General features: G+C 38.8%; 1 protein-coding gene across 4 annotated transcripts in view; it reads right to left on the reverse strand.

Annotated features, from left to right (window-relative positions):
- Positions 1–242: 242 nt before the first annotated feature.
- The window catches only part of ROS1 (ROS proto-oncogene 1, receptor tyrosine kinase), a 78,183-nt gene continuing 61,798 nt past the window's right edge, over positions 243–16,627 (reverse strand). For 3 of the 4 annotated variants that reach the window (XM_064508916.1, XM_026123540.2, XM_026123539.2), the window contains exons 43-44: positions 12,088–12,251; positions 243–1,211 (exon numbers count right to left, since the gene is read on the reverse strand). In XM_064508916.1, the coding sequence (XP_064364986.1) occupies positions 1,066–1,211; positions 12,088–12,251 (310 nt within the window). In that variant the 3' untranslated portion in view covers positions 243–1,065. Of the gene's footprint in view, positions 1,212–12,087; positions 12,252–14,486; positions 16,082–16,627 lie in introns of those variants that run through there. The other variant, XM_026123541.2, reaches the window with a different exon arrangement.

The raw sequence follows: 16,627 nt of genomic DNA on the forward strand, positions 1-16,627 counted from the left end.
ATCAAACTTCCTGTTCCACTGTGTAGGATCTCCATTTAAGAAACTTTTGAAACCTGATTTCAGTTTGGTGGTGCATCTTAAAAATCTATACATATTGGCATCAGACTGTGCTTCTACTTCTCGCCAGTGTCCTCCATTATCAACTATTTGCATAAAAGCAAGCATGATTCTAGATTACTGACAGATGCCAATAAATAGCTGCACATAATTATAAAATCACTATTCATGAAGAAACTTTCCCAAAAGCTTATTGTTGTCTTTTATTCAGTATGCATTTTTTCTGTTGTTTTATTGTATATGTTGATTTGATCTCCAAACACATCAAGGAAAAGTATTTCCCTTTATCCAAAGGTTCAGTCTAATATGAAATGAGAGGATGATTGAGGTTAAAAAGGACAAGAAATGCAAGAAAAGAGGCTCATCTAGATTCACAGATCAACTGTTGTGCAACTTAAACATACAGCATGATTTCAAAGCTTTTTTGTAATTAAATAATAAAATAAACTATCCCCAGCAGTGAAAAGCCCAGCCACCTTTCTTCAGTTGCTTTCTGATTTGGAGTTCATAAAACCAAACCAAAATTTAAGCTAGTTTTTCCAGTCCGTAAAATCTTTTTTCTGCACAAGACTAAATGGATTTCAATTGTTTTTGTTTTGATAAGCTAGTAAGTCCCGTTGATGGGGGTGCACACCAGGACTCTTTTTTAAGCAGAACAATATGTGTGCCAAGATGTACCAAGAAGCTGAGGTACATGTGGTTGAGTAAAGTTAATCAACATAACAGTAAAATAATTTGCCATCTGATTACAAGTTTTATTCCCTTAAACTATCTCCTGTGAAACACCCAAATCATAACATTTAGAAAATCTAAAGATACGTAATTGTCTCCTTATACTCCTACACATCATTCAGTACCTTATGATACTTTCTAGCAGTTTAAATAATTTAGAGAGGTGGAGTTTTTTTAAGAAGTCTTTATAAGTATGCAAAGTGCACAGTGTTTTTCTTGATTTATGTCTTCTTTTGCAGAGCTTTCTCTTCTGTCCTCAAACAGAGGCAACCAGACTTAACTAAGTTCCGTAGAATTGATGATTCCTTGACCTTGGTTGCTGTCTTTGACTAGTACCAAATAATTTAGGCCTTCTTGATTCCTCATTTCCATTAATGTGGCTGAAACAATACTGTCCGAATCTGCACATGGAACATCGCTATCTGCATTTAAAACAAAAACAGCCCAGTGATATACATGCAGTGTTAGAAAGCAAAGAAAGTCAGACAGCTGGTGAAGAAAGTTTGTCTTGTGACCGTGTAAGGAGTGACTGAGGATTCAAATTTATTTTCTGCTATTGCCTGCACAGATTATATGTTCAACCAAATCACTTAGGGATGGTTGGTCATCACCACTCATACCATCACAGGTAGCAATGCCATTATGAATATATGAAATGCTTCTTCTCATAGTAAAGATGGCCTACATAAAACCAATGTGATTTTAATCTGTACCTTTATATAATCCATTATGCTACAGTGCCTTGTAATACAGGCAGTTTTCCACCTATTAAATTATAATAACCTCTCTTTACAGAAGAGTTAAAATATTCTGTCTTTCTAGGAGCTTAAACTTGAAAATCCAGCATGATTTTCCCAATTCTAACAATTTTTTTCCTAATTTGGTGCTGTTCAAATAGTCAGAGTTCCCCAGAATCTATTGCAAGGAATATATCTTTTTTTAAAATGTAAAAATAATTAACTAAAGGCTCAAGTTATTATTGTTGCTATTATTTCATATATTTATTCTTAGTAACACATACCTTTTTTTATTACAGTCCCTCCTTATTTTACTTCACAACTGGAAAACAGAGCATGTGACATTCAGGGTCATCTACTCGTAAGAATAACAAGCATTGTACCGTTGCACCAGGCAACATACAGTTTATTATGTCACTATAATCACCACCTCCCCCCCGCAAGCTATGAAGTCAGAAGTCTGTTCCACATGCTAGAGTCAATTGGGAAAGATTATCAGGAAAAAATATGAAAGAGAATTTTAATTTAAGAAACCTATTAGTGAGATGAGGATTGGGATATAGAACAGACTGTGTTCACATACCACAGTGACTGACAGCTATGAAAAATCATTTGATACTCACTTTGTCAGTTCAAGACTATTATGGCAATATTTAGTAATTCAATCCTCACCAAGCCTTCACCAACCAGTATGGCTTTTCTTTGTATTTGTTTTTTGTTTAATAAAGCTTTTAATGGAAACCCTCAGGGGCAAGCCACATTGAAAAAGGCATGCTGGCAAATGCCGAGGGCATGTTTGCAGCAAACTCTTACGAGAGAAACCCTAAAATAAGGACCCAAGTAAAACGGGGTATTTACAGACCAGACATATGCCGGCTGACCTGACTAAGTATAGAACACTAGAGAAGCATTCAGATTTGTTTCCTGTATAAGTATCTGGAACTGATGAGGTGATGTTTACACAAATGTGAGTATGAGGTCACTGAGATATTTTTACCAGATATATAGATACATTACTAATTCTTTCCCCAACAGGTCTGAAGAACTACAGAATATATAAAATATTATAATCCTCTTTTAGCCTATATGCCACTGCATTTCTCATTATGCAGAAAAAGAGCTAAAAATCGAAGACCTTGCCTTGGTTTTTCCTTTTGGAGCTTTGCAGACAAAATAAGCAAGAAAGACTATTTTTCCAGAATATGCATTACCCCATTCAAACACAGGAAGAATATAAAGTTGGTATCCTTTCTCCTGTGACACGACACAGATAAGCTACATTGCCTCTTTCACAAAGAGATATTGACTGCGTATGCCCTTTCCTTCACTTGCTATGTCTTTTTCTGTTAGCAGAGCATTCGGCACCCATGAAAGCTTAGCGCCAGGTATTCTGTGGTATAACCCAAAATCTACGCAAATATGTCAAATTACGGAGTACAGTGCTCGCCTCTCATGCAAGTCAGCATAGCAAGCAAATATTTTTTGCTCACTTAGTTATATGACATATGGAGATAGAAGATACTGAAAATGAGCAATTGAGAGGAAAAAAACATAGTATATTGCGGAATTTCCCCCAAAACGTGAAGAGTAGAAGCAGCACCAACACTGGGAAGCCATAAATCATGGCCAGCAATGGACAGAAGTTTGAATAATCTTAGAAAGCCCCTTCCAAAAACCCATAAGAATTTAAAGGAAGGTAGAGAGAAACTGGAGTGGGTAGGTAGGTCAGCATATTCATGAGATATCATGCTTTTCTTTTCAGTTTTAACATTGCTAAAATTAGTTGATTGATGTATAGTCATGCTGGGTTATACGTGAGTAAATGCAGGATAAACCATGTGATGTGATCCCCTCAGATTTCACGAGCAAAGGCTGGCTGAGCCAACAAAACGCTCCAAGAGGAGGCCTCCAAGGAACACCTTAATGGAATCTGAAGTCATGCTGGGGAGTCAACTCCAAATGCTTAAATCCTGCGGGGTTGTCTACATTGTAGGCTACTGCATAGTGTAGGGCTACCCATGTTAGTTTTAAATGACCTACCTCAGGACATGCAGCAGACTAAGTCCAGATCTATGTACAGGCTAGGTACACTGCTGAGAAGTAGATCTCCACTAAACTCTGTGCTCTCATACGTAGACTCTTTCCAGTAACCAAAATGGCATGTTCAAAACTTTGCACTGTAGTTGCATAGACGCCTGTCTCAGGTGTTAATTGCATGTGATCTTGAACTTTCTGGGCACTTTCCCTAGCAGAGGTGGTAAGCACAACATCCTAGCCAAGCTGCACGTAAATTAATTACAATGCACCTTTTCAGGGGCAGCCAACACCCTTCCTTTAAAGAGCACCACATCAAGGGGTACAAGAACCTATGACCTCCTGGCTCTGCTAATGAAGGACAGAGTTTGTTTGCTTAGTATCCTCTAAGGAGACTGGTAAAATCTGTGTTTCCCGCTTCCAAATCTCAGAATCTCACTCAGCTGCTTCCTGTAGCAAACCAGCATGCAGAGCCAACTAGGCGTCTCAGGCAGGCCATGGATCCTACCTCGGTGGGAGAGAAACAATCACAGAGTGTGTTTCATTGCCTGCTTGGTAGGCTGTGTGTACTTACTAAATGTTTTGAAGTCCTGTGTGGAAGGGTGCAAATTTTTATGATGTCTTGGTAACTAGACAGTTTTGGGGGAGTTTAATTTCAGAAGGTGACAATGTATTAGAAAAAAAAAAAGTCAGTAGAAAAGCTGATTGGTAGAGACTGAACAAACTGATCTAGAGATTCTAATCTTCTACTAAAACTATTTCGGGGCCAGGTCCCCAGCTAGTGCAAATTAACATAGCTCCATAGAAACCAGTGGGACTCCAGTGATTTACACTAGCTAAGTATCCACTCTGAGATGTTACTAATTCTAGGTAATACATTCGCATACAAGTCTTTGCAGCTTCATATGGGAAGGATCACTTATTTCAGAAGTGCAGTCACATTTACTTTTTTCCCATTAATATCCTCTTCTTTTTTCTCATACATGTTAGATTCTGCCCTTTGTCCCTTCCATGCACTTTATGTGCCAGTGAACAAGAGACTAGTTGATTTATGGGAATGGCAGAAAGATCTACCCCGCAGTGAACACATTCAAAACAAATGCTTGGAGACTTATCTGTTTAACAAATATTAAGGGTGAAAAATTTGATTATCAAATCCTGACTTCTCCACCTCAGCTATGTCAGTCAGAGCAAGGAGACAGTTCTATGGATGGAGTATTTTATTGAAACCTGTTGACCACCTGGAACTGTAGGTACTGTGTTTGGGCTTCTGTATGCTTCCAGTAAGAATATAAATAGAACAAATATATATCCGTTTTAATACTTCATTCTGTATTATGTATCAGTTGAGATACATCTGTGTTTCCTGTCTAATCAAGCATATCATCCCACATGGTTTGAGGGTGACTCACTAAGCTTTGCTATTCTGTCAGGTGCTAAGGATGCTAAAAGTGAGGATTTTGCTCATCCTTCATTTCCATAGCACTAAACTGCTTAAAGCATTGGTTGCCTATCTTTCCTTTTATTTTAATAGATTTTCCAAAGATAAATTTGTGGATAGAAACCTGTGTGCAAGATGCTGTCTTGAGGAATACAGTTATAAGCCTACTGGAGTTGTTTATTATCACACATTTGTGTTACCCGGGAGCACCACAGAAAGGCCAGTTCCACATTTGTGGCTATACAGTACGGCTTTATAAACAGGAAAGAACTCCCATTTTCCAGGTCACAGAGTAGGATTCATTTTACCTAACTTTAATCATTCAGATCTTATACGTCCAGTTTAAGCTCCTTGCTTAGGCTGCCTTTACAGTCAATGGAGAGAAAAGAGGGATGAGTCACGTCACAGAGATGCTTAATTTACACACTTATCTTTAACAATACTTTACCAGTACACAGTCAGAGTAACATCCACCAAACATGCCTACAACTCTCTGGTGACTATCAAAGAGCCCAGACAGCCAGGCTAAACTCTGTGTCTAAGGTTTAGTTGGCTATATCTGTACGCCCATAGTACACAAATGTCAGCTATTATTATTATAGTATCACATTGATTGTGTTTTTTCCTCAGTCTAATGCAAAGTGTTACATTACTTTTCTAGCAATATCATACCACTCATGTGTACTCTCTGGAATTAAACAATATTTGTCTAGGGGACAAATAAGAAATGATCGCTCCACCAAGTCCCCTTTTGCCTGCAGTGTTGTAACCACTCAGGGTTTTGGAAGAAACCTTTTTGCTGACCTCTACTGGCTTTGGGTCAGCCACCCGCTAAGGTAAGTGGGGAAGAGGATTATTGACTTTCACAAAAATACAAAGGAGACTAGGTACAAGGTTTAAGAACTGTCTCTTATCTGCACATCTGCTTTAGAGAAGTTTCCATTTGTCGAAGCGATTACTTTAAATCCAGAGAGGTGTGCAGAATAGGTTTTAAAAAGTAACTGGTTTTAGGAAAACAAACTGATGACACTTACATGGGGAACAGAAAACAAGTGCTATTCAGCCAGCAAAGAGGACAGAGATGTAGTTAAAGGTGAAATCACTAATCCCAGATTTTAATACCAAATCCCCCTGAATACAAAGTTTTGCACCAAGATTTTAAAAGACCTAGTGACATTTTTAGTAAGCACTTTACTTGCTGAAAAAAATAAATACTCTAAGTGACCAGCTTTGGAAAGAAAAGCAAAACAAGGAGAAATTACTGAGGTCTAACTATTTTGTCTTCCTTCAGTTTTCAAGGAGCATCTCCAATTTATGGATGAAACAGATCTTTTTCATACCAAATGTGTTTTCTTTTACTCTCTTAAAAAAAATATATATATATGTATAAATATATATATATGGTTTTTAAGTAAAACAAAATATTGCAGGCAAATACCTTTTTCTATTCAAAGAATGAAGAAAAACTGATTCACATAGTTTTACTGAAGAAACAGCACTCAGCACATCATTAACAGCTTTTTTATAACATGAATTTGTTAAAAAACAGCACAGAAGAAATATTTTTGAGCAATAGATTTGAAGATGAAAGTTGTCTCCTAGCCACAAAATAGCTACAGGATAACTGGAGATTGGCACAACAGGCTGCCCTGGATTTCCTCAGGCTTTTTCCAACTGCTTTACATCTGCTCCCATCAGAGGAGCCACTTCTAGCAGTAACAGGGTTGTGATCTGACAAAATTTCTGAGCAATTACACGTTTTCCTTCTTGATCCAAAATGGATCTAGAGCACTTAGCAGCAGCACTGAGTAGAGCAGTCCTCCTGGGTCACAAAGGCAAGGAGCTGCTCAGGCTGCTTGATGTCCAGTTGCCCGATGTGGGCAAAGAGGTTTGCCAGAAGAAACAGGTAACTTTACAGATTTCCATCCGTAAAGAGGGCACATTTGGGAAGTGAAAAAAACCAATGCTGTCTTGCAAGAGTATAAAAGTACTTTTTTTTGGTAAAAGAGTAAAAAGTTATCTCTGCAAATAGATTCCTTTCACAGCAATTCAGGACTATCCTGTTAGCATGCTGATTCATGACACTTTATTTGCACTTTTTGAAACAGTAGTCTTATGTTTCAGCAGTGAATAGGGGACTTTGGTGATCTGGGAGTTGATTCAGCCTCTACTTTATAATTCCTATCTGATTCAAAACCATTTAGGTAACCTACTGATGTCTCAGTCCTCCAACTGGAGACGGCTTCCCTCGCTCAAAAAATGTTAATGAGTCTCGCCTGCCTGCATTCAATGTCCTGGAAAAGTGCATAAGAGCAAGAAGAAAAAACTCTAAACTGGTAGAGCTCAGAATTGCCACGATGCAGAGCAGCTGCAGCAACTGCCGGGACTGGTTTTGTGCCCAGTTGATAAAATGAAACAGGAACAGGGTTTAGATGGATTCAGGTGCATGACTCTCACTGATACCACTTCCAGTTGAAATCAGTGAGAGGTAGGTGAGGAAATACCCAGAGTCCCAATAGAAATGCAGAAAGCATTTAGAACAGCTGGAGCTTTATAAAATACTCACTGCAGTGCTTATTCTGCAGTCTGATACCCAAGAGAAACAGACCAGTGTTCTCCAGCCTATGATGTTTGTAAAAATGGTATTGTTCTGGGACCACTGCTGCTACAGCCAGAGAACTGCTCCGTCCGTCCCAGTGGGCTGCTGCCTGATCTCCTGGTCCTGGAAGAGGTCCTGCAGCCTGTAGCCAGCCACCCCAACCATCCTTTGGTCGGGACTGCAAAGTCTGCCTCTTACAGGGATTCCTTCCCTCCCTTCCAGGGAGCAGTGCCAGGAGCTGTTGGTATTGCTCAAGCATATTTGCTGCCATCTGATGCCTTCTTTAGAGGGGTAACTCCTGCAATGCCAGAGGTTTTGTCATCTCCATACTGTCCAGTTAGCATGCATGTCCACTAGCATACTATCTGTGTTAGTGCACCCACACTTGCAGCCTGCATGTCATACTGCACCGGCATTAATGTTGATGAGAAAATCTAGTGTTTTTCACCTCTCCCACCTAAGAAATAGTGATAATAGCATGCACTGACCGGTGTGGTTAAATACAGGTATGTAAAGATTCAATAGAATTTGGTAGATGTATGATCCAATGTAGGGCTAAGTATCATAGTTATTTTGAGGCCTATCATTTCACTTTGCTTGACATTTGGCTCTTTCTTTTGGAATCAAGTCTCCTGGTGAGAGCAAACATTTCTTGGCAGGAGATTTATGACAGGAGTTTCATTACACACAAAGGCCAATGACCGCATAACATCTTTGGAAAATGTTGTCTGGAACAACGTATCATGGAACTGTCTTTTGGAATATTTATTTTGGCTGTAATCTTTCTACTACTACTAACACAGGAGGTGCTCCATTTAGTCCCAGCTAAAAATGACTGCAAATTTAGGGTTAGTCTTATCAAAAAATGCTTATCTATGATAAAGCATTTTACACATTGCAGACTAAGACATATTCCATGCCCCAAACTGTTTACAACAGGGTCATTAAGGAATGCACATTTTAGTCTGAAAGTCTGAATGGAACCTGAATTGCCTGTTCTTGTTTAAATCAACCACACTTCTGGAGCCAGCATTTCACTGAAACCCATTGCAAGGGATTTACACTGCAGGCAGATAAACAGCTGAATTAGTCTCTGGCCTGAGGGCTACAGAACACCGACATGCATATGTCCCTGACCAGATGATCCAACATTAAAATATTGCCAGGACTCTAGACCTTCAGTCACACACAGTACACAGCATAACATTAGAACAGCCTTATAAAGGCTGCAGTTGAGGATAGGAGATAACTTATAGGTAAACTATGAATATATGGGGAAATAAGTATGTGTGTTACAGGGACACGTAAAGAGTTTATCAAATGTTTAATCTTTTAAAATACATCTATATAAAAGGATGATATGAAGAACATTCAAGCTATGGTGTTGTCTGATGGGCATCCCCTGTGTGATAACCACCAAACGAGCTTGAGGAGAAATAAGGAGCAGTTGTGAGAACTGAGGCACGAAAAGATGAAACAGAAGTATGAAAAAAAGGTGCCTTGATTTCCCATCCCAATGCAGATCCAGCAGCAGGACTGAGGCAACAACAGCTGGGCAGAGCCTATGGAAAGGGAAGTGCAGGGGGAAGCCAGAAGAGGGAAAGGGGCCATTGCAAGGGAAAGGGGTAAGGCCAGGCAAAACAGGCTGAGAGCTGTTGCCAAAGGTCTGCCTAAACTGAGTTGCCCTGCTTACCAAATAGAACAGATTTTTACCAAATAGGGTATTATAAACATGCTTAAGGGAGTCTGATTTCAAAAATGGCCACTGCTGACTGATCCCCGAATGTAACCTACATTATGCAGTACCACTAACTATTATTAAGGCTACCCTGAAAGTCCATTACAAAACTGTGTTTTCTGTTGTAAATTATTTTTCAAATTTTAACAATTCAAGCTTTTCATGCAGGTGTCAGTCTCAATGTGTATTTTCGTCTTCAATAACTTGGCCATTTCTAAGAACATTATTTTGCCCTGGCAAACAAATTAAATGCTGCTTTTTTCTTTGTGATTTCTGCTGTGTGTGGCAGAATCTGAAATTTTGGTAAAAGAATGACTTTTGTGTTAAGAATTACTTTTGTGTTAAGAACGTGCACTTATCATCCCAGTAAAAATACTGACTTGCCTAAATTGACCAAGTTAACAACATGGGGAAAGACCACATTTTGCACAGGCTAAGCAGAGACTTGCACTATGTTACATCTGTTCCAGGCCTGGTCCACCAGAAGGATGACAACCTATATTCCAATGTTTCCCCAGCTCCCAGCAGAGGGGAAGGCTGCACAGGTAAAAATTTCAGCCCTACTAAAGATTCACAAGCTGTCTGGACAAGGTCTTGGGCAAACTGTTGTAGGTGACCCTGCTTGAGCTGGGGGGTTGGACTAGATGATCTCTAAAGGTCCAACCTCAACCATTTTGTGATTCTGTGATTTAAACAGATACTGATGCCACAAGAATTTCTAAACTCCTTTAGTTTTCATGTCTCTATTGTCAGTGGAGTTAGGGAACACAAAGTAAAGATGTCTAAGCTAGGAAATCACATTAGCTCAGAAGTAGATGCAAGCAGCCAAATAGCACAGCCCCGTGTGCAATGAATGTCGTGTTATAGTAGCCATCTAAAAATTAAACAAGTCAAAGATGTTGTGTTCAAGTCCAATGTGGCAAGTCATCCAGATTCCAGCTACCATCAATGGAGAGAACGGCAAAGGGTGACTCCTTTCACATTATGATACATGTCTAAAATACGAGAGATGTCACTCTTTGGAGACACCTGTTTCTCCTCCTGACTACAGAGATATCTAGAAGAATATCGTAGACCAGAATTTGTAGCTTCTAGACAGCTGCATTTAGGCAAGATAAAGTCCATCTAAAATGTAAGGCCTATTAGCTTGGGCAAAGTGCCTAATTAATTGGCTGTACTACTTTCCTGAGCCAATGCCAGGCTCAGATTTGTGCCCAAACTCCATTATTCAGAATGAAGATGTCCTTAAAGAAACTAAGAAATTACATTACATGCACATGCACAAAGCTCTTCACTATAGGATAAAGGGCTGAGAAATCAGCTGTTAAAAAAGTAGGAAATGCTAGGTTGTCAGTGCTAGTTTGCTTTTGGTCCCATTATGCCTATGATACAGTCTTTAGCCTTATAATGACATAGTGCATTTTCTCAACCGGTAACATGCACAGGCTGCGTCTGATGTAGAGAGAAATTATGATGGCGCAGAGTAGACTGACATTTGTAAAGCTACACTGAGTGATAAAGATGAGCAAAATATCAAATAGAACCATCACTAACTGAGCATTGGACAACATCTGTGAATTGAATATAGGTAGAATCCTATAGAAAAAGAACTACTTAACTGTGTAATTAAAGACTATACCATAGCTAGTATCAATCAATCAGGATATTTTTTAGTAAACCACAAAGTACTGATGTATCAAAATTGTTTATGAAACAGGGTGACTTCCCAGTCCCATAACATTTTGTGAAAAAAAAAACCTTCAGAAAATTTAGAAACATGTATTTTTTAGAATGGAAAGCAATTCTTTCAACAGGAATATTTTTCAGTAGAAAATCATAATATACAAAAAATATTAAAGTAAAAAGTTTGAATTAAAAATGAAATATTTCAATTGACAAAAACTTTCTTTTTTGCAGATTTTCAGATCACATTATTTACTAAGGTTTCACTTTTTCCTATATTTAACCATTTAGGAGTTGCTACAGGACAAGCTTCTTGTTCTGGTCCTGTCAGGATGTTCTTTTCCATGTTTAGAGGATCTGAATCACAGTTGCACACACAACTTCAAATTTGGTATTACCTAGTTTTTGAATTGTTGTCTTTCAACCTTAATAATGTTCTTATAAAATGGGACTTTGTTGTGCCCTTAAGTATATCTTCCCTAACATCAGCATGTTTTATTTATTCACAGTGTGCAGAGCGCACACATGCTGTGATTCCTGAGTGGGGCTATCATAGTTTGGGCTAGAATAAAGCTTACTTAAGAACCTAATTTATGTTTTACTTTCAGCTATCTACTGACCAGTCCTCCTAAAGTAAGTGCTTAACTTCTCTGTTTATCTAATGGAGATGGGGTAGATGCCTTTTAAAGTGGAGCGGATTCCCACCCAGAGGCCTTCAAAAGCTCTCCTGACTCTATGAGGAACATAAGCACTCACTTTAGCAGAACAAGGTCATGAGGTATCTAAAATTTAGATGCAAGCTGGACATCTGTGTGAGGCAGACTCAGTCTCAATTTCATAGGGTTTTTCTGCTTCGTGATCTTATCTGCTCTTTAGCTAATGAATGGTACCTAGTGGTACCTAATGCATCTTTACAAGTTCATTATGAGAGAGGTAGGTTTTATCTTTTCCCATAGGTAGAAAATTTGAGGTAGTGACAAACACAATGGAAAGAATTGCTGAGTCCCACTTGTCACAGCTCACGGGGCAGAAGCAGTGGGAACAGCAGCTGCTGGTCCAGACTCACCCTCAAAGGCTTCATTGATGACTCCAGTTGCTGCCTTGCTGTCTTCAAGGCAGGGGATGAAGCACATTGGGGAGTGTCTTATCTCTTGCAGTTTGTCCTGAATATAAAAAAAAGTAGGTCTGTTGTGAGGTTCTTGGGCCCAACATCTTGTCATTAAATCACATCTGGAAAAAAAAAAAGATAAAATGCAAATATTAAAGATAGTCGAATCATTCATCTCCAGACACAAATCATTAAATCCTCTGACAGGCAAGTTCAGCCTAGATTTTCAACCGCTGAAAACTTCATATGTGGTGCAATGATTTTCACCATCTGGTGAAGGAAGGAAAAGCAAATTTAAGGTCAGTTGTCAGGAATACTTACTACAAATGTTTTTCATTTTTACAAAGGTGGTTATTTTTGAGATTGGGAGTAGCGACAACATTTTTGGAAAAAAAGAAATATTTGCCAGTAATACTTGCTCTTACCAAAGAAGTCACCGGTATTTTCACTGAAAGCAGATAAGGAGATATTTCTCTCACAGAAAAGAAGAGATCTCTAAAAACAGAAATGAACCTGAACTTGGGTCACCTCAACCTCAGAGGAAGTTTGAGGCAGAATCCAGCACAGAGAGGGTTAATTTAGACTTCTGCCTCCAGTCCAAAACAAATACGAGTAGGTTTTCCCATCAAAGGCAAAAATTGTATGAGTTTCCTCAGGATTTAGAAGAATCCTCACCCATCTTGCACAAAACTTTTGGTACCATTCAGTGAAAAAAACTGCCCTCCCTGTTTGTCTAAAGGATAAGGCTGATTTATATTGCTTACTTGAGGGCAAGAATTGTGGCAAGTCCCAGCTACACAAAACCAAATCCTATAAAAGCCAGGGTGAAAACCAAAAGGTAACCAGCACCTGGATGTGCTAAGTGTTCAGAGGGAAGAGATGTGTTAGGATTTCAAAACGGGGCATGTAGCATTTGAGCAGTTAGTGAAAGGACGATTCAGGAAGCTGTTAATGGAATGCAGAGTATTCACCTCTAAGCCCTAAGTTCAAATCCTCCCCTGACAAGCAGCGTCTAAGACTTACTGCTATGTGATACCAGGCGTTAATGAGTTATGTGAAATGAATTGGCTTGCTCAGATCCTCAATTATCCGTCTTAAAAGGAAGGAGACTACTGTCCTTTTCCACAAATGGGTATTTCACAAAACTCTTGATGACAGCTGAGAGATATCCTTTTTACTTCTGTCTTTTCAATGATATTTTTCATTAAAACTTTGGATTTGCATGAAAATCATGATTAGAAAATTTTTTTCAAAACCATTTTTCATTGACTTCTGTCATATCATTGCAGAACTGGGCAGAATGGTTCTGTTTTTTCAAAACAATTCAGTGAAATCTTGAAAATGTGTTTTAAGAATCTAAAGAGTGGTAGTGACTCCCTACCACCCTGAGTCTCTTCAACTCCTTACTTACTTTCAGCTGTACTAGTTATTGATGTCACAGGAAATATAGATGAAAATGTACTAAATGGGACTCAAAACGAAGTGAAATAACTCAAGAGATTTCCTGTTGCTGCCAGCAAAGTGTTTGCCACACTGAATTCTAAAGTCAGCCTTGAATGCCAGCAGCCAGTTTGCTTTCTAGTCATCTGCATTTCTAGGGTATCCAAGAAGAGAACTTCAGTCCAGGTGCTGTGCTCCTCCAGGTTAGTGCTTGGGCTGTCATGAGCCAAGCCCTGTGCAAGTTGTAGCAACATACTAAAAGAGTGTTAGAGCTTAATGAATACACTTCTACTCTAATGAAGAGAAAGAAATGGACAGCCATAAGCCAAAAGAGGGAGAAAGGAATAGGAAGTGATATGTAAGTTATTCAAGAAACAAGAACATGACAAATGTGAGTTCTGAATATTTTTGCATTCCTAAGACCAATTTTTGTCTTTTTAAATAACTTTCTAAATAGACAATCTACTTCACAGAGCCATTCAGGTTGTTACTGACTGGGGGCATTCATTGTTTCTAAAAGTCAGAACTGTAATTTTCTCATTTTAGTTACATTCTCTGTTCTTATTTCCTAAATCAAATTACTTGCTGGTTGGTTTAAAATATTAATACCAGAATTGATATTTTCCACAAAGTATTTAATTCAGACAGGTTTTTTGTTTCTAATAACAGAAACTCTCACTCCTTCTCAGAATATATCTGTAAATTTTGCAGGGACAGCTATTTTCAGTGTGATATTTAGCTTTCAAGGCTTGTTGTGACATCCAAAGCAGATTTTCCCAGAATCAGAGAGAAAAAGCTTTTAGTTATCAAGGTTTCATCATCAAACTCAACCATGTAATTTTACATAGGAGTGAGCATTTGGTGGGACCAGAGCTTCAGGTCAGCAAGTGGTACCACACTTGTACAAACTCTCCTAACTACAGTCCACAGCTTTCAGGGTATATATGAGGTAAGCTCGGTTCACTTGTGCCAGATGTGGGTCTTTGACTACAAAACAAGTGCCATTCATACACCTAATTCATATTTCAATAAATGTTAGCTTGTTTGTGGATCCGGAAGCCCGTTTTACAATTTATTACCAAATTTCACCCACTCCACACTCCTCTGCATGGAAGTAGATGATTATGTCCATGGTGCAGCATTTTGGGGAGAAGAGAGGAAGAACTTCTTCCCCTTCTCCCCCCCCCCCACTTCCTTAATGCTTTCTTATGTCCCAAGGTTTCTGTCAGCTCTACTTGCCCTTGCAACGTAAGCCTACCACAGATTCCTAAACACTTCTCAGCTGAAGTAGTTTGGCCTTTGAACTCTCTTCCTATCAGTGATGGTTTATTTTGTCAAATGACAATGAGCAAGCCAAAGTGCCAAGGAGACAATTACTGACTGCTGATGTCCTGATGCAGGTTCAAAACCACAGGGCGGGAAGCAGGAATGTCAAGAATCCTGGCATGCCATTAATGACCAAACAAAGTAGCAAAAAGCTATTTACGCTACTGACAGAAGCTGCATGCAGGTGCTGAGTGTTCACCAAATGAGATAAAAGATGGTACAAGAGTCTAAGAGCTCATTCAACCCCTTGGCTTTCAAAGACGGGGTTACTGTGATTAGGCCCTGAATCCTACAAGTTACAACATGCAGACCAGTCTTTAAGACCTACCAGGTCCTACCTCCTATGCTAATTTTTAGGGAATGGGACCTTAAGAACTACTTCAATCAAACATAGTTTTCATGATTCTTTTGAAGATCTGACCGCTCCTTTTAAAGGCAGCTTATGGGTCTCTGTGTGGGCTTGAATAACAAGTACATGGATATGCTTTATCACCTATACTTTTTATTCATGAGACAGCTGTCAGGAATTTTTTGAGGAAAAATTTCTCAGCAAAAAATACTGAAACTGAAATTGCCTCTCATTTGCTCTGTCATTTCCAGTTCTCCCTCTGCTCTGAATGCAAAATCCTAATGTCTTCAGTTCTTCAGCTCCTCTGAGTGATAAAAGTTTTGTTCTTGTTGTTAATATAGTATTTCTGCTATTGCTACATAATGATAAATTCTCACCAGCTCTGGAACTTGGAACATTGTAATTGATGTGAGACCTACCAGAGAGGTCAGGTTTGCCAATCACAGAATTATTCCTAAATCATTTCCTGAGTCACAAGAGTTAGAGTTTTACACTTTAACTAGCTTCTCCCATTCGTAGGATCAGCTGTCAAGTGCATTGCTCTTACTGCTTATGCAGAGTGGGTGATACAGGAACTGAGACATAAAATTAGATAATACTGAATGATCATCAGGATCTGATTCAACTTCTTCCCTCACACACTTCTGGATAGTATGTGTTTGATACACTATCTATCAATATTTTTTATCTTTTAATTGCATCGAATTTTGTGCTCAAGAAACAGTTGGAAATTGAAATCTTTGTTTATCCAGTTCAATTAAAGACTAATCAGAAGTGCAGACTTCCCTTTTGTTGTTCTGCTTGAAGTTTTCTTATTGGCTTTTGTAGGAGTTACATCTGCAAAGAGAGCATGGTTTATTTTCCACATAAACTGTAATGTTAGCATATTTCTTGCAGCTACCAATGACAGAACCAGTTATATACAGTTATATCGTACGCACATGGGGTACAGGGACCAGTAATTTCTCTCTTAAAGCCATCATAACTTCTAACCAATACTGAACTGATTGGATTCAAAGCTAAGCCCCAGTGGTGAAAGAATGTTCAACTCGTTACCCCTTATTTCTTCAATCCAGCTATCTTTTTCTGTACAGCTATTTCTCAGCTAAGAAAATGTAATGTCTGCACTCAACAGGTTAAATTTAGAGATAGAAAAGCAGTCTGAAAGCACCTCCAGATTTAATCAGGCACTCTTGGCCTGTTATCAAATTACTACAGGATTCATGCCCAAGACTGAATTTATGTTATCTCTGAAATTCCGTTAAAAAGACCAGTATGCATCAACCATTCAACTTGAAGACTTAATTTTCAGCTGTTACTGAATTTCTCGCTCATAGGCTGAGTTACTGGATGAGTTGGTAGGGGGCTAGTGTCTACAAGTGC

This window comes from Dromaius novaehollandiae, chromosome 3, assembly GCF_036370855.1.
Source record: "Dromaius novaehollandiae isolate bDroNov1 chromosome 3, bDroNov1.hap1, whole genome shotgun sequence".
Lineage (NCBI taxonomy): Eukaryota > Metazoa > Chordata > Aves > Casuariiformes > Dromaiidae > Dromaius > Dromaius novaehollandiae.